Here is a 27,144-nt window from a genome sequence, read left to right on the forward strand (position 1 = left end):
GCGTACTCTGGATGGGCCATATTTTTCTGGGAAAAACCAAGTTCAACCTCTTTGATATATTCTTTAGCCTTGCTAAAAAGTCCAAGCTTTGAGCATGCGTAAGCAATCCTCAAAGTGCATTTCCTAACCTGTAATTATAAGGTAAAGTAGTAAATAGTTGCTCCTCACAAACAAAGGTAACAAAACCAGGATGAGACCGAGAATGTTAGTGTCCCTAAATGTTATAAACGTTATAGATGAGATATATTTTAGCCCAATAGCCCACAATGTAATAAAGGTCTAAACAGTGAATAAAGTTTTTAAAGATGTAACTGTTTGACCTCAGATAAAACCTGGACATAGGTTCACTAGTTATATATCATTCGGCAAAATGGTATCGTGGCCTATAAATGATACTTAAGGGCTTACAACCAAATTGTGCCTGCTACTATGCTTGGAGCCAATACCACAGAATCAGGCAGTTTATTCCAGTCACGGATCGTTCTTGGGAAATAAGTTAGTGGTACGAAGTAAGAGAAAAGGGTAAGTTTATTGACCTCGTCCTCGTCTCGGTCAGAAAAAAGAAAAACGCAAAAAGAGGACATCCAGCCATCTTGACCTCACGCTTGGTCATGATCAATAACGCATATCAAGAGCCAAATGCCTCTTGCGTATATGTACTTTCCCTCTTTTTCCCTCCCCAGTCTGAGGCGCGAAATTTGAAATAAGCTCCCTGAATTTGTGGACTTTGCAGGAGTTTTTCGAATAATACCTAATTAAATAACCTAACAAATGTACCTGATGACAAAGAGGATGAAATGATAACCTGCGAAAACATCCGTTTCTCCTCGCTCTTCGCCGCCGGAGACGTTTCCTTGAAGAGCGAGGAGAAACGGATGTTTTCGCAGGCTAATGAAATGACGAACTTCGCCTCTTATGTGTAAATTGAAGTGTGAGGGATGACCCAAAAATCTAACTGAGCGTTGACAGTCGGATAGGGAAGGAGGGAGCACGTGAGGAAAAGAAAAAAAATCTTTGAAACTCGGTGGAAATCGAACCCACAACCTCTGCATTAGATCAACCAGATTTCGGGACAAGATTCACGACCTTGATTACCCTCCACTCTCTGCCTCTGACGTAGTCGTTCAGCTGGCAGAATATCCGGAAAACGTTGGTTCGATTCCCACCAAGGTAAAATATATTTTTCTTTTCCTAGCGGGATTCCTTAATTGCCTTTTAAAAGGGCTAACACTCAGTGTGCTTTCTGGGTCTCTGAAGTGTAAATTGAGGTGCTGAGGACCTTGACTCCAACCCCCCTTCCCCCTCCCGGCCCTAGTAATACGCCCGCTTAGTTTTACAAATCGACAAGTATTTCCTATGGTTTGTACTTTTAACGACCATAGAAATGACGTCAAAATGTTCAAAAAGGTGGGACCACGAGGGGTGCACAAAGCTTTGAACATATTGACGTCATTTCTATGGCCGGCAAGAGTATAGACAATAGAAAATGGTTGTCGATCTGTTCTTTACAATAATATTGTCAGTTGTTAAAGTCCATTTTCTATAGGACAAATTTAAAACAAACTGCGCCACCATTAATCATCTCCATGGTCTGTGCACATGTCGAACATAGCTCTCGACCAATCAGCGCGTTAGAAGTCGTTCAGTTATTTTAAAAAAATTATTTTGAAGACATGTACATTATTGTATAAATGGTTAGCACATACTTCCCTGTGTGGCATATTTCCATACGTTTCTTTAAAGATCTCTAGAGCACGGTTCGCTAAATCAGCACTGTTGACGGCTTCGCCAAGGATTAAACAAGTTTTGCTGAGCCTTTTCAGTGAATTTGCCTTTTCTGCCGAAAAAAAAAACAGATTGAAATATTTCTAATTTCTCGCTTTACCACCCTAAAATTAGCACCTATAGAATCGATCCCTACCGTTCCTCATTTGTCATTTTAGAAAACTCTCTTTGAAGGGACACCTATCTAAGACATATATTACGGAACTTTCAGCAACAAGGACAGCAACGGTAACGAAAACGGCCAGACAGCAATAGCAAAACAACAACTTTGCACGTTTGCCCTTTTTTTTTTGTACATGTCTTTGCACGGCTATGACAAGAAACTTCCTGTAGCGTACTGGTCATCACGTTACGTTAAAAGGTATCGACCAAAACCATAGATAGCGATCGGTGATACTTCACGAATTTATTTATCGTTTAGGCACGTAAAAACTGTAACAGAAACAACAATGAAATTATCGAGAGTCTAGCTAAGAGACTCGAGCACAATGTCTTAAATAACTCGGCGATAACAAGATACAAAGCAAATACGATTATCGACTAGTTCGGTAGGTAAATAAAGACTGATTTATCCGTGATTCATGCAACAATAAAAGCGAAAAATATATATTAAACGAAGAATCATACCTCTTTTCCCGATTAAAATGATTGGACCTTACAAACGTTCATATAACCGATCACGATATAGGCATAAAGCACAAAGCAGGATTACAAACGATTACACAATCATCGGGCCTCGCCCCCTAAGCTGGTGCGCATGCACGTTAGTAACGCAATACGAAGTAACGCATTCGTAACATGGCTCCCCTAAATTGTAGCAACAATTTACTTAACAAACGAAACAAAACTTAACAAAAGTCATTCGATCATTGTTCATTGTCTCTCCTTGGCATTCTGACTGATATCAGGTCAACATTATACTTGGTACTGCTATGGCTCCTCGGAGGGGATTCCCCGGTCTGCAACTTGATCTGTAGGGAGCAATAGAACTAGTTTTTGGACAGGTCGTTCAAGGTACACAGCTGCCTTTGTGGGCCTGCCAAGGTCGTCAAGGGCGTCTGTGGCAACCACGATTCTTACTTTCCTGACCAGACCGTCGTTGTCGGGATAAGTCTCGCTGACACGAGCTAGCTTCCAGCGGTTTCTTGGCAAACTGTCGTCCTTTACGATCACGACATCATCCACTTGCAGATTTCGCTTCACTGAAATCCATTTCTGTGTTGACTGCAAGGACTGCAGAAATTCTCTTTTCCATTTGCACCAGAATTCGTTTACTAGGTATTGGACACGACGCCATCGCTTACTTAGGTATAGATCAACGCGTTGGAAATCACCCGGAGGAGGTAAGACAACCTTCGACTTCATGGTGAGTAAGTTGTTGGGCGTCAACGGCTCGGAAAACTGCGAGGAGCTGATGCTGTCAACTGTTAGAGGCCGACAATTAACGATCGCTTCGGCTTCAACCATGAACGTTCTCAGTGATTCGTCATCTAGCTGGCTTCCGTGACGTTCTAATAACGAGGCTAGGACACTTCGCACCGTCCGTATCTGACGTTCCCAAACTCCTCCCATGTGGCTTGCGTGTGGAACGTTCATCTTAAACTTCACCCAATCGCAGCTACTTTTCAGCAACTCTTCTCTTATCTGCTCATGATTTAATTCGGAAAGGGCTTGTTGCAGTTCGTTCATCGCTCCAACAAAGTTGGTGCCTTGATCGGATCGAAGCTGGCGCACTGGTCCACGGCGACCGATGAAGCGACGATAAGCGTTTATAAAGGAATCTGTGCTAAGGGTGTTCGAAACTTCAAGGTGGATCGCTCGGGAGCATAGGCATGTAAACGGTACTCCATATCTTTTTAGCTGCTTCCGACCTTCCTTCACGAACCAGGGTCCAAAATAATCAACTGCTGAGAACGTAAACGGGGGAGAAGGCTCGAGACGATCCTCTGGCAGGTCGGCCATTTTCTGTGCTTGAGGAGCTGCTCTCAGTTTTCGGCATTTGACGCATCTTGAAATGTGACTGGACACGGCTGAGCCACCACCGATTATCCAATAACCAGTCGATCTGATCTCGTTATGGGTGATTCCATGACCTTGGTGTTCGACTGAATGATGGTGATGACAGACAATCAACTCGGTTACATGCCCCTTTTTCGGAAGGATGATGGGATGTTTGGCATCGAAGGTAAGGCCAGTTGCAAGTCTAACTCGTCCACCAACTCTGAGTACTCCCTTATCGTCAAGGAATGGATCGAGCTTGTAAAGAGAGCTTGTCTTCTTCATTTCCCTCCTTCCTGTAGCGGTAGAGGTGATTCGGTCAGTTGCTCGTTCTCTGGTACTGGCTTCCTTGAGAATACGTAATTCGTCGCTAAATGCTTCTCTTTGTACGTTTTTGATTATTTCATTTTCAGCCATCTGTAACTCTTGAACATTAACTGGAATATACTTGGTTTTCTGAGAACCAGTTGGATATCGTGCAGTGGTGTCGTTGACGCCAGGAGATCGACTTCGAAACTTCTCTTGAATGCGAAGACAAACAGCTACGGCTTTCTTGGCTCGGTGCCAGCAGGAAAAGTATTCCAGGCGTTCTAAAAGGGACGGGGGATTTTGGATTTTAGTCGTCAGAACGGAAGCCCCTTTAACTTCGGGATCGTCGGGATGAATAGAAGGGCTAATGTCAGTCTGGTTCCAAACTCTTGAGGGTTTCCAGAGGAAGTCTGGTCCATTCCACCACAGACGGGTATCGATCAGTTCTTGTGCCCCGGAACCACGGGAAGCGATGTCGGCTGGGTTTTCTTTGGTCCCTACATAATGCCACTGTCCTGGTGACGTTCGTTCACGTATCTCCTGGACACGATTGCTAACAAAAACGTGAAATCTTCTAGCATCGTTGTTTATGTATCCCAGCACAGTTTTGCTGTCTGTCCAGTAGGTTTCCTTAATTCGGTCAAACTCAAGTTCCTTCCGCAGGACACCACCCATTTTGGATGCAACCACAGCAGCAGTGAGCTCAAGCCTGGGCACTGTAACAGGCTTCAATGGCGTTACGCGAGACTTTGCTATAACGAGGGAGCAGTGGATACTTTCCGCGTCGTCCATCAAGCGAAGATACTAACACTTTCCATAGCCGTTCTGGCTGGCATCGGAAAAATGATGCAGCTCAACTGTCTTAACTTCTCCGAAGTCTTCCGGTTTATAGCATCTCGGGACCTTCAACCTTTCCAGTAAGGGGAGTTCGGCTCTCCATTTCTCCCATCTCGCTCTAATGTTGTCTGGAATATCATCGTCCCAATCAACACCTTCGCGACACAATTCCTGAAGGATTCTCTTGCCTAACAAAATGAAGGGTGCTACCAGGCCCAGGGGATCATAAACAGAACTAACGGTGGACAGGATACCCCTTCTTGAGAACGGTTTGTCCTTCAGTTCGATTCTGAATTGAAGTGTATCAGACTCTATACACCAATGCACTCCCAGTGCGCGTTCGATTGCGGTGTCGTTGAGGAGACTGGGATGCTTCGTTTTGGTGGCTCGGTCTTCAGGAGGTATGGAGCTGATGACTACCTGACTATTTGAAGTAAATTTGTGTAGTCGGAATCCTCCTCTCTGGCATAAAGACTTGGTATTCTTGATGAGGTTTGTTGCTTGTTCGTTCGTTGCCACCGACTTTAGGCCGTCGTCGACGTAAAAATCTTTCCTTACGAACTCTGCTGCTTCTTTGCCACAAACATCTTCAAAATGGTCAGCAGTGGTCTTTAGGGCAACGTTGGCACATCCAGGGGAAGAAGTTGCGCCAAAAAGATGAACAGTCATGCGGAACTCGACCGGATCGCTCTCGACGTTTCCATCCTCCCACCACAGGAATCTGAGGTAGTCCCGATGCTTGAGGTCGACCTTGACTTGATGAAACATTCCCTGGATATCACACATGAAAGCCACTCGTTCTTTTCGGAAACGACACAATACTCCAGTAAGGTTATTGGTGAGGTCTGGGCCCTGTAGAAGCTGTTGGTTGAGGGACTGGCCATGGCATAGGGCGCTACAATCAAACACCACTCTTATTTTGCCTGTTTTTTTCTTATGGTACACTCCGTGGTGAGGAATGTACCAGACGCGTTTATCGTTTCTTGATACCTCTGTGCTGGGAACTCTCTCTGCGAAGCCGTTCTCTATGGTCTCTTGCATAAAGCCAACGTAATCCTCTCGGTATTGTGTATCGCTCTGCAACTTCTGCTTCAACTTCATTAATCTGCTCAGTGCTAGGTCCTTGTTGTTCGGCAGTTCGACGTTTTCGTTCCTTAAAGGGAGAGGCATTTCATAATGCCCGTCTTCTCGTTGATGAATGCCTTCCTTTGCTGTCTTAAGGAATCTTCTATCTTCGAATGAGAGTGACTCTTCTTCTGTTCCTTTGTCGTTAAAGTCCAACGTGAACATTCTCTCCACTTGAAGAGGGCTAATAATTTCTTTAACATGGGTCTTCACGGCGAAGTGACATGTTCTTCTTTCTGATGTAGTTTTGACTTCGTGAGCAACTATTCGGTTGCAGAGTATGTCACCGGCAACATCAATGGTGCTGTCGTCTTGGCTCGTTCGTTCGACCACGCCGATAATTCCCCACCCAAGAGCGGTTTTCTTGGCGTACGGGTCGTCATCATTTCCGAGGATCACTTTGTGCGGTTTGATTGCTCGGGCGCAGTTAGCTCCTATGAGGAGACCAACTTCGATGTCGTTATCAAGTGGCATCAGGTGACTTGCAATTTCCTTTAGGTGGGGACATTTCCTGGCGGTCTCGGGAATCGGTATTTGGCTGCTTCTAGCAGGAATGACGTTTCTTGTATACGTTCTAGGGAGAGGAATATCTATCGTTTCATTGATGCCACGGACTGAGAGGCCGGTTATCTTCTTGCTAGTTATGGTCTTCTGAGCAAGAACGGTTGAAAGTTCCAAGTGAATTTCTGGACCGTCAACGCCAAGCGTATCGAGAGTAGATTCCCTGATGAAACATGCATCTGACTGCTCGTCCAGGAGTGCGTACACTTTGATCTTGTTCTCAGGGTTATTTTGATGATGAAGCCAGACCGGAACGATCAACGAATGGGATGTACAGTGGTCGAAACCCTTCATATGACAGACTTCAATTCGATTGGAGACGGATGCGTCCTTGTTTAAGTTGCTCCGTCTTGTTTCACGTTAGGGGCTTCTTCCTTTGTTGGTGTCTTCCATGTTTCATCGTGTAAGGCAGAAGGGTGTGGTCCGTTACATGTCGTGCAGGCTTTCTTCCTACGGCAATCTTTGTTTACGTGTCCCCACTTTAGACACCCCCAGCATAGGCGCTTGGCCAGGATGAAGTCTCTTCTCTCATTCAGTGGCAAGCGCAGAAATTTGTCGCAATTTTCAAGATCATGAGAGGCTTTACAGTAGAGGCAGAGCGACTGTCGGTTCCTTTTCTCTTCTTTGCTTTTCTCGCTTCCTCCCTCAGCTTCGTTTACGCCTGTTGCTAGACTGCTGAGTCCAGGACCCTTGCTACTTCGTAATCCGCTATGCGTTTTCCCTTTCAAATCTTCGTCTTTAATTGCTCGTAGAGAGGTGACAGGATTGCATGCAATTCTCGCTTCCGTCGCCAGGAACTGGCAAAACTCCGCAAAGGAAGGATATGTAGCTTCTCTTGCGTGACAAGGTACTTCTTCTAAGTTCAATTTGTCCGTTTGCTCTTCACCAATGCATTTATCCACGATTCGGCTCCATCTAGAGACTAAATAACTTGGAAGTTTCTTGAGCATCCTTTGATTTTCCTCTGGATCGTTGAGTACACCCAAGTACTTAATTGAATGCATTGCGGTGTTGCAGTGTTGGAGAAAATCTGAAAACCTTCTAAGACCTGGGCCATCGTTCGGCAATATCCTTGGCCAGTCGTTAATTTTCTTCCGATATGCATTTGACACCAGGAAGGGATTTCCAAATCTGCTTGCCAGGATTCTCTTAGCTTCAACGTAGGCCTCCTCAGAGTCCAGAGGGAGGAGTCCGTTGATTGACTCCTTAGCTTCGTCAGCTGTAAACTTGCCGAGGTAGTAAAGTCTTTCGGATGGGTCCTTCGTTTTTCTCTCAATGAAGGTCTCGAACGACTTGATCCATAGTGGGTATCGCAACAGATCACCGTTGAATACTTCAGGTTCTGGCCGCGGGAGTGAGTCCTTGTCCTGTCGCTGAGTGAGCAGATCTGCTAATTTCGTGATGACTTCGCCGACACCTGTCAATTCCTGTGTACTAGCTCTACCGTTCGGGGAAGCCTGGGAAGGACTGGATGGATATGTAATCGTTTGGACAGGCGTCGAATTTGTCGTAAAGGCGGGAGCGGCAGGGTTTAAAATAGAAGGCTGACAAGAACTGGCAGTAACTTCTGACCTCTTTACGAATGTAACGTTTGTTTCGGCGTGCGATCTTGAGATTGAAGTGGAGGGGGCGTTTTGGAATCCAGAGGCTGCCCCGGAAGATTGATCCGAGCTGGCGACCACTTCCGACACCGTTGTGGATACGACCTTTGTTTTAGCGGTAGCTTCGGGAGACGATTCGTCAGTATTGGACTGCAATTGTGACTTTAAGTATTCCTCGATACGGCTATGGGCATCATCTTCTGGGAGTCCAAGATCGTCGGTCTTATTTATAGTAACACCGAATTCCTCCTCTTCGATTTTAGTTACTGCTTCAAGTTCGGCGTTAGTGGCTGCTAGTTCCCTCATTATTTGCAATTTCTTGATGTCTTCTTCTTGTCGTTTTAAAGCGGCCACCTTATCTCTTTCGATATCATGGAATCTGAGTTCTGCGCCAAGTCTGGCAGCTCTTGCCATCATTTGCGCTCTTATTGGAATAGAGAAGCTGGAGTTTTTAGATTTACTCGACGATTTACTTCGGCGAGAACGTTTTGAATAGAGGGAGACTCTATCGTTCACATCGGATTGTAACTCGCATATCTTGATATTCAGGCTTCTGGTAACTTCCATATTTTCGTGCAGCCACATTCCGTGATTTTCCATGTCCTTAGATCTTTCTTCGGGATCTTGCAGGTCGTTCAGTTTATGACTCACTTTAGTGAGATCCTCCATTCGTGTTTCCAGCTTGAGGACTTCTCGTTGTAGGACTCTTAGGTCATCTGAGGTTGAAGCCAATGACCTCGCTGTCTGGAGCTGATCCTTCCATATTTTCAAAGCTGAATTGCGATCTCTTTCTAGTAACTGTTTTCTATACTCTAATCCTTTTTCTGTCATCCTTCTTTCGCGCGAACATTTCCTAACGTTTTCTTCTTGTGACGGTTCCGTTGATTCAACCACGTTTTCCATAATAAAGTCCTTTCACAGTGGGAGAGTTTTTACTGTAGCGTACTGGTCATCACGTTGCGTTAAAAGGTATCGACCAAAACCATAGATAGCGATCGGTGATACTTCACGAATTTATTTATCGTTTAGGCACGTAAAAACTGTAACAGAAACAACAATGAAATTATCGAGAGTCTAGCTAAGAGACTCGAGCACAATGTCTTAAATAACTCGGCGATAACAAGATACAAAGCAAATACGATTATCGACTAGTTCGGTAGGTAAATAAAGACTGATTTATCCGTGATTCATGCAACAATAAAAGCGAAAAATATATATTAAACGAAGAATCATACCTCTTTTCCCGATTAAAATGATTGGACCTTACAAACGTTCATATAACCGATCACGATATAGGCATAAAGCACAAAGCAGGATTACAAACGATTACACAATCATCGGGCCTCGCACCCTAAGCTGGTGCGCATGCACGTTAGTAACGCAATACGAAGTAACGCATTCGTAACACTTCCTATACTGATTTCACCTTTTATGGAGGACGTTAACAAAAGAAAACGAATTTTTAATATTTTTTCTGTGAAATTACTATAGATACAGTTCCTGAGGATTTAACCCCAGAAAAATTGGCTGACCTTATTGCTGAATACAACGAGATGGAAAAATTGCAACGAAGTGTGAAACAGCGCGAATTAGCTTTCTTCTTTATAAAGATTATTAGTTATGCACTGTGTATCCTTACTGCCATCCGGTATACTTTGAACACCTTCCCGATGTGTGACTCTCCACTTTATAGATTAGCGTGGCGCAGTTTTCGCTCCGTTACAGAAATCGCGCGGAAATCACCGTTAACAGAAGCCCTATCCAGGAAGGCTTTCATGCCCGCACAAAAGCTATCAGATAGTGTGAACAGTAGCCTTAAGAAATGTACGCTCATGACACTACGCTTTTTACATTATTCTCAACATAGGCAAATTACCTTGATGTGAAGGAGAATAGTTGTCCATTATCTTTACCGCATTTTCCAGAGTTTGTTTTGCTTCCCACACCTGCCCTTTTTGCAGATAGGCATATCCTAGGTAGTTTAGGGTGGCGGCAATAATTCCATGATTTTCCCCATGAATTTCTTTGTAAATCTCCAGTGCCCTGATTAGATTTCTTTCGGCATTCTCCACACTCCCCGTATCGCTTTGTGCGTTTCCAAGGTTCAACAGGGCGGTGGCTATAACTTTTCACAAGAAACAGGAGATAAAGCAGTGGAACCATCTTACACGCCTTATAAGCTTACCAGCAAGCTCTCTAATTAGAAACCGCAAGAGGAGAAGGTCAGACAAAATAGAAACTTTGCGTTCACCTAGGCTAATGCTTTATTTCAGGGGTAATCGAATGGCGAGATTTTAGAAACAATAGGGAGCTTAAGCAACAGCGTTTTTGAGCGACGGACGTCAACCGGAAGTGGACTTTTTGCATCATTGGGGAGCGGTTTGGTTGAAACTCTCGGGTAAATTGTCTTTAAAAGAGAAAAGAAACTCAGCAATACAAGTTTGTTAGCGTCAAGGCATATAAAAAGGAAGAAGGCCTCATTTCCGGTTGACGTGCGTCGCTCAAAAACGTCTTTGCTTAAGGTCCCTAATTGAGAGACTTGGAAACCCTTAATGCATTGGGCAATATCCAACCTGTATTAAGCCAAGGGCGATATTCAGAATACAATTGATCTGGCCGATCCGTTCCATCCAAAGGAAGACGATAAAACTCGGTCTAAAAGCGAGCAACTTGTTCTGCTCAAGATGTGTCTAATCTGTCCCAGACAGGGCCGACAAATCGTCTACCCGGCCTCAGCCTTCGATTCCAAGCCATTCTAGATAAACGTCTTAAGTTCCATACAGTGAAGACTGTAAAAACCTTCACTAGAGACCATAATGGAGCAAGATTAACAAATTTTAATAAACAACTTCTATGGTTCTTCAGCATGACCGATTCTCAAGGGATCTAGTTCAAATATGCACGCATGCGTACAAGAATATCATCCGCTAATTATTACAAAGACATAAGATAAATATCAATCAGAACTGGCAGGTATGTGGTTCTTACCCAGACCTCTTTCTTACTATGCGCAAGGGACGTCGAGACGACGAAAGTTAACGTAAGTTTGTTTACCGTTGTTCACTCCTCTTCTCTCGTTAGTCTCGAATCGCCTATGAAGATGGTTGGGTGGGTTAAGTATAAATCAGAACAGGCGAGCACTTACCAGGGTGACTTTTCAAGCCATGGTGTTTATCTGTGATTTCAGCAGCCTTCTCTGCATAAGCCAAACTGTTTTTTGAATCTCCTTTATGGCGGTAAACGACACTCAGTTTTGACAGTATAATAGCGCTGTAAATATCTTTGTTTCCAAACATTTCTTTTGCTTCCATCAACGACTCGATACTCTCGTCAAGTTTCTCCAAATTTCTTTGAACGGAAGATAAACGACTAAGAGTTTCACCCATCTGTAAACAATACCTCTGGGTTAATATATCTGAGCATACAACTACCCTAGTATTGTAATTCTAGCATTTTAAGTAAAATATGAAGAAGATGAAAAACGGCTGAAACCAAGCATCTCTGAGGTCGCCTTAAATAATAATTTATTTTGATTCACCATCAAGAGATCGAACAAGATTTCGTACGATCTTAAAGAAAGCCTCAGTAAAATAAGTAGAAGGTCTATGGGCCACTACAACATAAGCTTTACTGGTAGGCTTGAAATAATAATAATAATAATAATAATAATAATAATAATAATAACAATAATTTTTAATAATGAAAAAATTTTATTGACAACAATGCTAACAATAATAATAACGATAATGATGATAAAGATAATAGTTTATAATAATATGAATAATTCTCATTATACCTTGCCGAATATTACGGATGACATGAAAAGGAATTTGAAAAAGTTGAAAAATATCAGGATTGGAATTCGAAGAATTAAATTATACAATTTCACTCTTCTATCTCCTGATAATCAATCTCTGGCTAGAGTAACATTTTAGCGGTCTGTCAGTGATCTGAATGTGCCCGTGGATCTTACAGCTGATTTCATTGCTATGTATACACCCGGATTTTCAGACATGATTCGACAGTCATGATTCGACCTGTGATGATTCGAGACTAATCACGTGACGTATCGCTTCGCAGTGGGTAAACGGTTGCAAAGTCTACCGTGGGATCCGAAGCAGTGAGGGAAAAATGTGGCTGGCAAGGAAAGCTTACCACTAAAGGACAGAAGTGTAACGAAGCTAGAATCCTGACAAATGCGTTTTACCTGAAGAGGAAAGCTTTGTTCATGTTGCCTGGAAAGCTGCGACACGATACAGAAATTATGATAACATGTGATCGGGTGATAAAACTGGAGTTCGATGTATTTCTGAAGGCGATTCATAATGGACGAAATATTATCAATACGGCGAAAAGCGAAATAGTCCGATGGTTTATCGTTTAGTGTTCTTCCGTTTGACAAGGTTTCGGTATTTCGCCGTTGGTGAATACCACCCGCAATTTACATGTAACAGTGATGCTAATTTAGTTATCAGTGAGGCAAATTTGTATTTCTTCAAGTTGGTACTTTTTGGTCCTTACTTAGCTTGTGCATGGTTAAAAAATAACAGGAAAACTTGACGTTTTGCAGAAGAAATCAACAGACAAATTGATCAGTCTGCCGTTGTGAAAGAATTTGCTGGAGAGTTTGAAACTTTTGTTTTGTCGACCATTGAAAAATATCACAATGTTCGGTCCTCGACCTATGGCCCTAGTGAGCACAAATAAAGAAAACCGTACATAAAAGAAAGCAACATTTGTTTTTATTGAAAAAAGGTAAAATATGATATTTCTTTGAAGATCAAGGTAGAAGTCCAAAAAAAGTTGGGAAAAGAGCTGAAAAAATTATTGATCGAGACGTCCACACGCCCGATAACATGTATTGCGATTAGATTGCGTGACTTGTATGAGAGGCTGTTGTCTGAAAAGGAGCACAGTTCTCTTTTTCTGAATTATAAGAGAAACATTCAAGCTATCATTAACCTAACTTTCAGATTGTGTGCTTTGATTCCTGTGGGATATTCAAGGTGAAATACTGTACTGCTTGGTAACCTCTCGGTCGAATCATGACGGTCGAATCATGGCCGTCAAATCATGTCTAAAAATCTGGGTGTATAAACAGCACTGAAATCAGCTGTAAAGAAATGAGCAAAACAACTGTTACCCTTAGCTTGCTTGGCGCATCAACCAATCTGAAAATCTTGAGAGCTTCTTTCAGGCGTCTCTCCGCCTGAACATACTGACCCAGGTAACGATACGACGATCCCAGTGTACTCAGGCTGTAGCCATATTCTTGCCTGAACTTGTAGCCGCCTTCATAATGGATATCAACAGCTCTCTTTGCGAAATCACTACAAAAGAAATTTTATGCTTTTATCAAGTTCATTTTTGTAGCAAAAATGTTATTTTTTGAAGTTCATCAATAAAAATCAACTTCTATTTTGAGGTTGGACTCAAAATCGAACTCTTATAGGTGAATAATACGACACAAACCATTACGACACTCACATAGCCTCGTTGTGCTTCCCCATTTCGTTCAAGACATTTGCAAGACTTCTTAGGGTGAAAGCAACTTGATGGTCAGTTTTTCCCTTGTAATACTGTTCTTTTCCTTTCAGTGCTCTTTTAAGATACCGCTCCCCTCTTGAAGGGTCCCCAAGATTGCTTTAAAAAAACAAGTTCAAACTAACATGAGAATTAAATTGAATTTATGCCAAGTACTTAAGTCTAATTTCATGAAAAACAAGTTCTGCTCCTTATCACATTTTTTAGGGCTTTTAATAATTCTCTAAACCTATTTTTGTTAATGTATTTTACGCTTTATAATCTATTAAGGACAAGAACTCTGTGCCAAACAACCCCAGCTGTTTGGAAGCCATGAATCCGTGGAAAAACATTCACTACTTCAGAACAGTGTCACATCACAATAGCTTATTAAACACCTTAAGGTAGCTGCGGCCTTAAAATCACAGTATTTTAACCAAACCTACTGTACCTGTTTCTGTATGCCTCTCCAAGAAAGTGAAGCACATTTGCTTTGTCAAGTAGCACACTCTCCGGGCTGCTGTAATCTTCGAAACCACGTAAGGCAATCTCCAGATTTTTTCTCGCTTCCTCAGATTTACCAACAAAGAGCAACATTTCTCCCAGACATGCATGTCCATCAGCCAAGACCAGTTGATTTTTCTCGAGTTCACTTTTTGGTATCAGTTTATGGCTCAGCTGTTTAATTAAGTTGTAAAATAAAGAATCGTAGACTATAACTAAAGAAATGCATAACTTTTTCAATCAGCTTGAGCTACTGTAGAACCCCGCCATACGGCCACCTTGGTAAAACGGTCACCAGGGGCGTAGCTAGGTGGGGTCCTGGCGTGCCCGTGACCTCCCCTTGGTAGGCCTTCTTTTAAGCAAACAACCTACAATATTCAGGTGGCGAAAACGCCATGATAATATCTTGGCCGTAAAAGCCATTGTTGTAAAGCCCACTTTAAATTTTTAAAATTGTTTTTTTGTTAAGTATTTTCGCCAACGGCTCTTGTCTTTAGTTAATATGGGCCTTCATGCCGCGATAATACGGCTGAGCCCGCTGATACACGAGGGAGAGCAGAAATATAAACCATATATAGTCGGCGATCCCCGGATGGTGACCCCCTTCTTTGAAAATTCCTGGCTACGCCCCTGGTCACTATGTTATTACGGCCATGTTTTTTTCGGCCGGGTAAAACGGTCGTACTTACGGGTGACACGAATATACATATATACAGTATGTGGTCCTTGGTCCGGACGAAAAAGACGTAAATAAGTATTTCTTATCTTAGAAGAGCCGTAGTGAGCTGAAATTTGTCCTGTTGGTTGCCGTAACATTTAACTAAATTGTGACAAACCGACAGCTTTTGAGCATTCCCACAAATCCTGGATCATAGAAAATAACCTCTGCATTTGAAGGTCCCTGGACCGGCCAAAGGTTCCTTGGTCCGGCCACTTTGTAAATAATTTGTAAGCCGGCATGCAAATTATGCGCAAAAAGAATGTTCCAAGCGCAAACTGATCTAAATTCTTGTATATTTTCTATAGGCACCATTTTAACTTCGAAACCAAAATGATATTTCTGTGTAAAGAGCAAAAGTTGGTCTTATGAAGACTGGTGTTATTTTTTTCTTTCCTGTGCGAATGTGTGTTGTGCAGTTTCGATGCGACGGTGGCGAAATCGCCACTATTTTAAATGAATTCAATCCAGTTTAGAGAGAAAGAAAAATTTAATGAATTTAATTTAATGAATTTGTCGTCGCTTGTTTATGGCCTCAAAAAAAAACTTCCTATCAGGAAATTTATACCGTAGTCATGCAGCAACAGCAAAGAAATCCGACCAAAAAGCGTGCGCCATCATGCCCGTGCAGTCCGTGCAGAGTAATGTTCGATTGTTAAAACTATTGCTTTAAATTTCTGACTTTCCTAAAGCTCCCTAAAACCAATCAGACGAATATAAGCTCCCTTTTTATGGCCTTCCATATTATCACTTCATTAATCAAGCGCAGTGCTACTGGGTAAGTCTCGAACACTGCATGCAGTTTTTACTGTTTACTCCAGTCACTTATTGAAAGTGCTTTTTACTTAGAATTATGTGACTCAAAGTTCAAAGACACTTCAATTCATGAATATTGATTTACTAAAAACTAAACGAAACGAAAACTGAGCTTTCTGAGGCTATCCCTTTTCAATCACACTATGTGGCGGGTTTACTTATCGTCTGGTGGCCAAAACGTACTTTGGAATATTATCTACAAATTTGGTTTTAAAATTCAACCTGTCGACCGACCTTTTTTGCAAGCCGAAAGAACATTTCGTGCACGCCATGTACACCAAAAATTAGCTTTCTCGGCGCCCTTAATCGCATATGCGTGAAATCAAAACATACCAAAGTAATTTAAGGCGCCATAAAAAGACACAAATAACAGAACAAACTTCACCTACGTTCGCGCTAACTCGATTTTCCAGCGCTTCACTATCATCAGTAAAACCTCGAATCGAGCTTAACAAGGTAAAGAAATCAATAAACACTGCGAAAAACTCGTTTGTATTGTAATCTTATTTTTTTCCCCTGAAAATTATATCACAAAGTTAAACCGGCCGGACTAAGGACCACATTCATATAATCTGTGTGATTTTGCTAAAAGGTGCCTGCTAAGTTTTCCCCTGAACACCGGCATCGCCCGTGTTCAAGCCAGTATAGCAGGAAACAAAACAGGGGGCTTGCCGTCTTGCTAGGTGTCAGCTGAGAGCCCAGGCCCAGACCTATCCGTGGGTGGCTAGCTTCCTTGTTTTGTGTGAAAACCAGGGGTGTAGGGAGGGGAGATTTTGTCACTTTGACTAGAGTGTTATGTTAGAAAGCAGTGCAAAGTGGCCTAGGCCAGCCAAATCAATGGGGTGACTCATAATCATAACACTACTAGCAGAGCTCGGGGGAAGTGATTGACTTGTCATAAGCTTCATGGGTGGGGAAAGTGAGTAATGGCTCCTTGGACTTGACCGTCTAGAGACTCAGTACAGGCACCTTGTATGAAATCCAGACATATGGCTGGATTTTTTAAAACCGGGTTAGCAAAAATATCAACTCATTCTACTACTTGGTAATTTAAAACAACAAAACTCATTCAAAGGCCAATTAAAAGCCTTTAACTGACGCCGGGCAGTAAGTTAATTAATGGTCCCTAGAAGCATTCCAACGAGTCCAAATTTAAAATGACGCAAATTTTAGAATATTTATAAACTGACTTCGTGAAGTTTCAAACCGGTGTCATTTCAGCCCAGAAATTTTTAAGTTGAGTGAACTGCAGCGAAAGAGTGCCTAGTTAAGGCTTACATAACAACTTAAATAGTTAGTAAAACATTACTTTTTTCGCGGTCCGATAAACAACAGGATTCCGCATGAAATAGACAACAAACTGAATGAAACATGTGCACAAATTATCACCTTCTTATCTGCAAAAGCCGGCCTATGGTGCAATGCCATTAGAGCCTGCTGAAACTAGACCTAGATCCAATTTTCCTGAGTCGAGAGTTACTTTTCCAAGGTACAATCAGCTAAGCTAAACACCGACGAAACAATATTAATGGCTGGCACAGAATATTTTGGCGAATGCACAGTTCAACCACGCGATCACATACCTGTCAACACCATGCGGAAATCACACAATCACACACTTTCGCGGCACTGATAAGATTATCCACAACCACGCATAATCTTCTCACGTTTAACATAAGCGAACTATCATCGAATAACTAGGAAAAACTCAGCCTATTGCCAGATAAACACCTCTGGACTTTTCTCTTACATTCGTCTTATTCAAGTTCCCGGATGTAGAGTCACACGGTCGGCGGATCACCCTGGCCTTGTTTTCACACCAGAAAAAAACGACGTCTTGGCCCGGGTCAAAGTTCACCTGCACTTTTGCTCTCATCTAATTCATTTGACTTAGACTTAGTGGTCACCTTAGAAAAGCGAACAATATCGTACGTTTCTGTCTCAGCCCGGATCAGGGTGATTGATCCGTTTAGCCAAATGAAACGAGAATATAATGCGATATTACACGATGCAGACTCTGCGAATCGTAATAAGTCTAATAACTTTATCCCATCTCAGCGCTTTACATGATGCTCTCCAGGAAGCTTTTCTAAAGGTGACCAATACAGAAAACTAAACTGCGCTAAACGGCACCGAAACCAACTTTAGGCGCGCTCGCTGATTTCAAATAACTGTCACTTGTGTTAAAAGAAAGAATTGCGGGTAGGGAAAAAAAAACGGAGTGGGGGGTAGGGTAAGATAGTAATTCTGTCTAATTTCACTTCTACACAAATCCCTAACCACAAAACAAGCCAAAAAAAGAACGACATAAGCAAACAACACAGTAAACAAGCTATTAGACAGGGGAAGTTGAGAAAAATTACAAAATGTTTGCTAACCCCGTGTATATATATACATATATATAAACCTGAATGTCTTATTTGTAAACTATTCTGAGACAAAGAATGTTTAGTCCAGGCCAGACAATCAAGATCGCATTCGCTTCTTGAAAAAAGAATTGCGTTTGTCCTTTCGTTATAAGCAATGAAGTTAGGGATAACATGTCATTTGCGTTACCCGTGGAAAGAATACCGTAAATCAAAAATGAAAAACACGCCGTCTGCATTTAACCCTTGGACGTACACGCACAGTCATCCCCCCACCGTGGTACAAGGAAGGGGGGGGGGGTGGATGGAACCCCTCCCCGGAGTTTTTGATATGTTGCAGTATTTCGAAACGATTTTATCTTTAGTGGACAGCCTTTAATCTTCTTAACAAGATGAGGTTTATTTCATAGGTGGTGGCGCTGCTGGAGGCCTGTGACGCCACCAACAATGGTCGCCATCTTGGCTGCCATCTTGGAGTTTACCAAGAATTAGAAATCGGGTTAAAACAGCGAGAAATGCTAATATTTTCTGCTTTACATGAAATATAACACATAAATAAGCACTTTGCTTGATTTTAGCCAGAAGATTTACTTTCATTGTTGGAAGAAGTTGAAAAAGCATGTATTATCACCCAAAAATGGCTTGACCACCTGCTGCTTATGACGTCATATCTCGTAACCATAGCAACTGACCAACATTGAACTCGTCTCAAAATGTGCCCGATGAGCGAACAGCTACTGAAAACGTCAGGTGCGGATGTTTTATCCTCTAGGAAAAATCTCAGAAAAACCTTACGGGGGGGGGGGGGGGGTGACATCGACCTCTTCCCCCCCGCCTTTTACGTCCGAGGGTTAATACCAGACACATTTTCCCGCGTCAATTCACAAACCCAAATGGCTGCTAATACACTTGTCACTTAGTAAAAATCTCATGTATCAGTAAAGATTCGTATAGAATAGAATATTTTAGAATTTTTCCTCTCTTTTTTAATGATCGCTCTCCCTGATCCTCAACCCTTTCCTTTACGCGTCACCCCTTACCACTAACACCTTACCCCATACCCCTCCCCCATAATAGACCTGCCATGTAGTCTTTCTCGCAATTACTTATTTTAGACACCCATTATTGCAGAAGCTCATACCTAACTAAGAAGTCTAACGTCTTTCTTAAAACACGCCCGCTTATTTAACACGGCATGGAAGCCTGTTCCTGGGAATTCACTTCGAGTTCTGGATAAGGATACCAGACTAGGCTGTTCACAGTCCTCTATTTTTCCGTAAGATCGTCAAGATCGAGCGCTTTGCGTTACGGGCTGCCATCTTGCATCTAACCCTAACCCTAACTCCCCTGCCCCTAAAGCTATAATCTCCGACGCCCACTCCCTAGGTACATTTGAAAATCAAGATGGCCGCCATTAACGGTAAGACGCGCTATATCTCGACGACTTCAAGAAAAACTAGGGGACTGTGAACAGTCTATCACCAGACATATGCCATATGTCTTTCTTTCCCATTTCGATTTGACACACCGTGTCTAGCCTGGCGAAACATCCCCTTGCGACACGGAGCTAGAAAAAACGTTTGTTTTCGCAGGCTACACCGTTTGGCATGATTTCTCACTTTTATACTTTCCATATTTGCGAAAAAAAAGTCTTGGGAAAAGTAGTCCGCTTAAGTATGCGTAGCCTGAAGTAGACAATTTATCAGAAAAATGAATATTTCATTTGATAAACTGGACATGATTCTTGCCTCTCATATATTAGATACTCGTTTTTCAAGTAATTGAATAGAACGTTTCTTCTCTAGGGGAAAAAAATGGTTCCTCGAAAAATGTGGCTATCGGAAAATTTTGTCCCATCTCGAAATCTCGGAAGCGTTATTGATGGGTCTCGAAGTCTCGTTTTCGGGTGATTTTTCCGTCTTGGAGTCTCAATTTTTTTGCCGGCGTGTCTCGGAGTCTCGGATTTCTCGTTTTTTCTTTAATCCGTGTGGTCTTCAGGAGTCCAATTTTATTAGTCAAACTCAGCTAGTAGATTAAGACAGTAAAACAAGTATATTGGTGGGCTTCCGCTAACTCCCATTAGCGTTTCCGGTAATTTTATGTAGCTTTACCATTTTGATGATATTTCTACTTTACAAATTGGACATATCCTTTCTTGAGGTTTTTTATATATATATTCCGGTCACCCGCCACCCGCCATCCGTCACCTGTCAAACGCCGCCCGTGGAAAAGTCCTACCTGTATTTGTCATAACAGCCCTTAATTCATGAAATTTGCCCTGCCCCGGTAATACGGCCACCCCGTCAATACGGCCAATTTTTTTTTACCCACTGGTGACCATACTAACAGGGTTCCACTGTACAAGATTAAAATAACATTTCCTTGGGTTACGCCTCTTGAATTGTTAGAAGTTCCCACCAGGGCAGTTTCTACTCGTTTCTGCCCTCCATGCCTTAGTTTTAAGACAATAATTTATTCAGAAGTAATTGTGGCAATCTGTGGAAGGTCTTGGAAAGATTTATTAAGAGTAAATGATGAGTCTGTTAGTTACCTCCACTGCCTCTTTTAAATGTGATAATATTTTGGGTAACATAGTGAAGTCCTGATCTCTGCTCTGTTGCAGGACATCTTTAAAATTGCTACTTAGGCATTTGATTGCCTGAAGGACATCACTTGGTGTCAATGTCGGTGGGATAATCTTGATTGTCTTGTCTCCATGTGGAATCCACTGATTCACGAGCTGCCAAAAAAAGCCAGACCAGTTTTCCTCTGAAATTTTGAAACACAGCATAAAATTACAACGGGTGTAGTAAAAAAGATTGTTGTTGTTGTCTTTTTTTGTTGTTGTTAATTTTTGTGTCAAATAGGAAAGTTTAATGCTCAAGAAGTCAGCGAGTAAGAAAATTACATAATAGTTATGCTCAATTAGGAACAAGAGGGAACATGACAATCAGGTAAATTAGTTCTTTGGTAATCGACCATTGACCATTCAGCCAGGGACCGCAGAGGGGATGGGCTGGTAGGGCTATAGCCCTCCCATTTTTTTGCTGGGATATATTTTCTAGTGCTCCAGTTGACATGGAAAAAGTTTTCGTGGAATTATTGTACTTTTCCCTTAAAGGTGGACGGTGAGAGCCAGTTGTTTTCGACTAATTCTTGAGAACTATGCAGTTCTTATGGAAGAGTGGGATGTTTGCTTGTCCGAACGATTACAACCCGATGTGCGTGCAAGGATAATAGGATGTAAGACCTAAATGGAAGGATTTGACTTTTTCTTTGGTTTGCATTTTGAAGGGCAGGTCCCACACCGATAATCTATCTAAGGATCTTCAGGGTGCTAAGGTGGCTGCTATCAGTGGACAAGGCCTGGCATTGGCAAATCTAACAAAGGAGACGCGCACGAAAATGCCCAGTGATCAGAACTTTGACCATTTCTATGCTAATATTTCCCGCAAGAGCGAAGGCCTGCTTGGTAAACCAACGCTTCCAAGAAAGCGATGCACTTCGGCCAGACAAGAGGTTGGTGCTGGCACACCAAGCTACCCCAAAACTGCCAAAGATCACTTTAGAAGGGTCTATTATGAGGCTATTGATCTTATCGTCAGTGCTATCTATCAGGAAAGCTTCAGCTCCTACGCCCAGATGGACACCTTCTTGGTTAAAGCTGTTAATGGTGATGACGACTATGAGGCAGAGTTCAAGTTTCTTGAAGCATCATACGGAGAAGATGTTGATACAGGCGCGCTACCCGGACATGCAACTAAGTATTTTGGAAGTTATGTTATAGGAGAAGATAGCATGTTTTGACGAAATCCTAAAGGCGGTCTCAAAGTTTCCAAAACCAGAAGAGAAGCTAATTCAGGAAGCCCAAACTATCTGTAAGCTGCCTCCTGTAAATCCTGCAACCAGCGCTGCTGGCGAGCGTTCATTTTCATCTGCACAGCATCTAAAGACGTGGCTTCTACCCAGGATGGGTGACCTAGCAGTGCCGAATGGTCACAAGCCTAGAACAGTGTCTCTATAACAACTACACAGGAGTTTGTTTTCCGCAAGCAGCTAATCACTAATCTGATGCACGGATCGAAGGACATGAGAATGCTCACCAGCATTCATTCGCAGACACAGATCCCAACGAAATCGACCGCGCTGGAAAAAAAAGAGGAAGTCCTAGGTGCTCCCTTGTTTTAGGTGTTTCCAGGTCTCAAATTATTCTAGAAAAATCCGTGAGAGCTGGATGGCAAACTCAAAAGACCATTCAAGTTCAACCCAGCTGTTGGAGAAGAGCAGCAAGAAAATTGAAAACCTTGCGACAGTTGGTGCTCTCTTGCATGGGCTACTAAAAGAGTGCTAAATGCTAAATATGAGGGAACTATAGTTGAAAGACAATAATATATCTACATACATTAAAATTGGAAAGGACCTTAAATGAATTTATTTTCAAATGTGCTACAATAACTTAACAAACTTCTCCCAAAATAGTACCCCCTTTTACTTTCTTACCGCATGTTGATAGTTTTCGACCGGTCAGTAAGTCTCTCAGTGTCTTATGATCCCTCTCATGCATTGTCACTACTTTTACTCCGTCTCGTTCAAGAACGTCCACAAAGTTGCTTTGCTTTACAGTCTCTCTGGCCTCTTTAAAACAACTCTCTAGACAGCGTAAAGGCAAATAGTCGGATTCAACTGAACAGCAAGCCAAAAATTTCAAAATCTGCCAAGAAATAGAAAACCAAGTTTTTTTCTTGTTACTGTCATTAAATACAAGTATATTTAGTTAGCCGCTTCTATACTCTTATTTCGTTTGTTTGTCCAAACCGAAATGTAAGATTTACTTCTCCAAATTTTCGCCACATTCCAAACGACTTTTCGAGCTACTCTGGAGAAGGTTTGGAAACGCTGACTCCATTTTATACCGCGGTCAAAATAGATTCTAAAACTCGTCGTGAACAAAATGAAGCTCGTGAAAATCTTTGTTTTCATTGTGGGGATGAAAAAGTGGATATTTTGGCACCTGTAAAGGTTCAGTCAAAGGATCTGAATGTTATCTTAGTTTTAAAACTTTTGTTGAGAGCCGAGGAAGAAACCATCTGACACCCCTATCAACAGCCCTATCAACACCGGGCTCGAGGTCAAATGTGGTCACAATCTCAAAGACCCAGCATTTTGTTTTACTACGTTTTAACGTCGTTACCAGCTTTAATTTTCTGAGCACAGCCCAACCCAGAGGGGACTAAATGAACAGGACTCAAAAGTCCTATGCAAGGTGCCTTTCCTATCCAATCCAACATGCCTTAGTGGTTCTTTAACCGCGAGGAAACGCGCAATAGAGGTTCCGTCGCCAATATTTTCCCCGCATTCGCACAGGTAGGCCTGCTTGTAGGCTTCACCGTTCATTTTTTCTTCCCCTACCGGAAAGGAAGGATTCAAAATGTACTTATATAAGGACGAACGAGATCTGGTTTACCGACCGTTTTCGACTTCACCACGTTCATCGGTCCGAATGTTTGAGGGAATTGGTTATGGGGACCGTTGAACATCACCACTTAGCAGAAACTCACAGGGTTATTCTAAACCGTTTGATGTTTTGCTCCTATGCTTGATAACATGATGCTGAGACCGTTTATCAGGAAATTTCACGTCACAAAACTGAGAGGGTCCCCAATAGGGTTTTTCAATCCGGTAATACCAAGGGTTATTTTGGACATTCTAACTCGTGCGCACACTTTCAATCCCGAATCTCGCTCGATTTTGCTTTAAAATCTCGAATCCCGAGCTTTAAATGAGGGAAATCCCGGATCCCGAAAAACCTATTGGGGATCCTCAACTCAATCAAAGCCTTATTTTCATGCACAGCAGACAGTCGACAGTATCCGCTACATAGCTTTCTGCCTGCGAATCTGTTCTGGTACATGAGAGGATTGAACGACGACAACAGACGCCCGTTGCAGGATTTTTACCGTCACCATGCATTCCGGCGGTGAAAATTGAAAGATTAAGATCTAGATAGTCTCTGTTGCCGGTGAATGCTGTTCGGATTGTTATATCGGCGAACAATTCTTGCCAGGACCACTAACACATGAAAAAGTGGGAGAGCCGGATCTTTGTGTAGATTAGGATCTGCAATAGAGAACTGATGACACTTAAAATTGAAAGCTAGGCGGATCGGTAATTATTATATCGTGTCAGTCTCTCAGGCGATATTATTAAATATTTCCCCGATTCTGATTGGCTAAAAGCACACGCATAATTCACCATAACCAGCTACTGATGACCAAATTTGGAAGAATTTTGCGATTAATCAACCGATGACGTCAAAAGTGCAGCTTCCTTGCAGGTTGAAGCACCGTTAACCGAGAAGCCCTGGGGACGAGGTTGAGTTGTTTTGGTTGTGAAAACAACAATGGCGGACATTTCATTCGTTTCAAGAGTAAGAACTTGGCGAAATAATAGCTAAAAACATGGCAAGAACAGAGAATTAATGAATGAGGCTGAGTATCTTATAAAGAATTATGGAGATCTCGGAGGGTGTTATCCGCCTTGGCCTACGGCCTCGACGGATAACACCCTCCTCGATCTCCATAATTCTTTAAAAGATACTCAGCCTCATTCATTAATTGTTAATTTAATTGACACTACTCTCTTCTCTTCAATTGCTGGCAAGTACCTTTTCTTGATTTTTACGAGTCATTTCGAGGAGCAACATGCACTCATTAGGAGTTTCTGTTTCCGTCCCAGCTAAATCTTTGTAAGTAAGGTTCCTTTTGGTCTCTTCCTTATAGTTTTTGACAAATTTTCCAAACCTGAAGTCAAGAAAGCAAAACAGTAAGATAAATTTTTAGAGAATCTATCCTTCCCCTATACAGCCACTGGAAATTGAATGGATGAGAAAAACTTTGGAGTGAGGGAAAAATAATGTGTATTAGCATATCTTTGTACAGAGGAATCAAAGATAAAACCTCTAAACTCGGTCATCCACCGACACTTCTTCTATGGCCTTCCTACTCCAGCTGTCAGAAGATAACACTTCTAAATTTATGAATTTTTTTCTTCCAGAGTAGCTATTACATGGCAGACTCTTCAAGGGTGGGTACATGTATATGACGTTCTCTACTTAAAGTCATTAATTTTGATTATCCTTTACTGACTCACTTTGCTATATCTTGGGGATTGCACTTCAGCATGTCAACAGCTATGTCTTCAGCATTCTTTGTGTCACTTCCAGTTGCTGTCATGCCCGTTTTGCTTTGAAGAAATTGAATTGCATCGTGGTTTGTCATTTTTCCAATATACACTTTCTGCAATACAGAGTCACTTTCATCTCCAAACAGAAGCTTTGAGTTGCTATTATCACCAGTTGTCATTATGACTAGACCATTTCCGAACCCGCTCTCACCAGGTTGAGGCAAAAACCTTCTAAGAGAAGCCACCTTTTCAGAGGATCCTTCGATCAAAATCACCCACGAACCGTTTTGTCCCAGTTTCCTCATAACTCCTTCGTAAATTTGTTCCAAAGCTTCGTCATAAGCGTCTTTTTCACAACGATCGTGTAGGTACATTTGATATTGCCTTCCTTCAGATGTCCTGCTGTGAAGTGGGAGCTCCCAATAGGCAGCTTTGGCTTCGTCGATCAAGCCAATTTCTTTCGCCAGACTGGAGTAACTCTCAAATAGGGTTCTTGTGTTTGTCGCATTTAAAGTCCACCGTATCGCCGGTTTTTGTAGGAAAAATTTTGTTTTACCTTGGTCAGCTCGTGACACGAAGGAATTTGTTATTCGCGATGTGTAAACTGTGTCCATTACTTTTGCAGCTGAATAATGTTTTCCGTATCCGGATGGTCCATGTAGTAATAGAGTCTTTACAACGGTGTTGGAATTTCTTCCTTTGCAAAGAATCTTCAGCTTCCCCCTTATTTCTGCTTCTTCCTTTCGTGCAAAATATGCAATACGCGTTGGGATCCTTGAGGCATGATTCTTCCTCGAATAGGCTGTGCGAATGATCTCCTGACCTAACTTCCAAATTTCCTGAAATGTCGTCACCCATTCTTTGACGTCTGAAATACTTCGGCGCATGTTTCACCAAAGCACTGGAATTGAAAGTTGAAATTTAAGTACAGATAATTTGCCTTAATGTATAGAGTAAATATGAGTATATATGATTAGAGTATATATGTTGAGTACAAATTAAAATATTCATGTAAACGTTTCATAATTGCCTCTGAAGATGGCTAAAATATTTTCCAACCGTGAACGTTTCTTCAGTGAAGGATATCACACTTATTAATTTTCTTCCTCTAATCTTTTAAAAACTAACATAAAACGGTGTAAATTTTCGCTTCAGTCTAAACACATGCCTACGTAAACCAATTAAAACCAATGCTATCCGTATCCACATTCATAGTGATCATCATCATCGTCACCGCCATCCTTATCATTAGATCATCATCATCGTCATCAGGCTGCGTAGAGCAGCCAACACAAAAGTGAAAGTTTTGATCTTAAAAGAACAGTACATTTGATTTCTTTATAATAGCGCAGAGGGAGTACGTTTACTGCAAAATAGAAGTCAAAGGGTGCCTATGGCTAACTTGTGGATTAACTATTTTAGAAATGAAAAGCTGATAATGAACCTGCAATTAGTCTACCGGTATACTTTAAGTCTGTGAAAAAATGAAAATATGTTTAAAGAAGAAACAAACCTTGAGGAAAGCAGAACTAGCGTGCGTTACCTAGGCGGAATTTGGAGCCGATTGGAGCCGCTGGAGCGAATTTATGGCCGTTTTCCTTCGGTGGATCCGTCGGGCCGCGTTGCTTGAGTCCCCAACTTTGGTAATTATATAGAGAGAGAACACCGTTACATACATACATAGGCATACATACACACATACATGCATACTTCCATACATAAAACATAGGCACGTTCAACGTGCATGAGCTATTTTGAATGCTTCAGTGTAACTATAATACTTCGGTGTAACCTTACCAAGAGTGATGAATCTACCTTT

At 42.0% G+C, this 27,144-nt stretch overlaps 2 protein-coding genes across 3 annotated transcripts in view; both read right to left on the reverse strand.

The window, feature by feature from the left end:
- Window positions 1-26,222, reverse strand: LOC140928542 (uncharacterized). Its single transcript, XM_073378294.1, has 10 exons — window positions 25,293-26,222; window positions 24,808-24,943; window positions 22,644-22,854; window positions 20,695-20,912; window positions 14,191-14,417; window positions 13,704-13,859; window positions 13,360-13,546; window positions 11,362-11,602; window positions 10,093-10,341; window positions 1-128 (listed from the first exon to the last, which is right to left on the reverse strand). Exons 1-10 carry the CDS (start codon window positions 26,210-26,212, stop codon window positions 124-126), a joined length of 2,550 nt encoding a protein of 849 aa, XP_073234395.1. The 5' UTR covers window positions 26,213-26,222; the 3' UTR covers window positions 1-123.
- The window catches only part of LOC140928627 (small ribosomal subunit protein eS24-like), a 391,602-nt gene that overhangs the window by 89,999 nt on the left and 274,459 nt on the right, over window positions 1-27,144 (reverse strand). The window lies entirely within an intron of this gene.

This window comes from Porites lutea, chromosome 2 (genome assembly GCF_958299795.1).
Source record: "Porites lutea chromosome 2, jaPorLute2.1, whole genome shotgun sequence".
NCBI lineage: Eukaryota > Metazoa > Cnidaria > Anthozoa > Scleractinia > Poritidae > Porites > Porites lutea.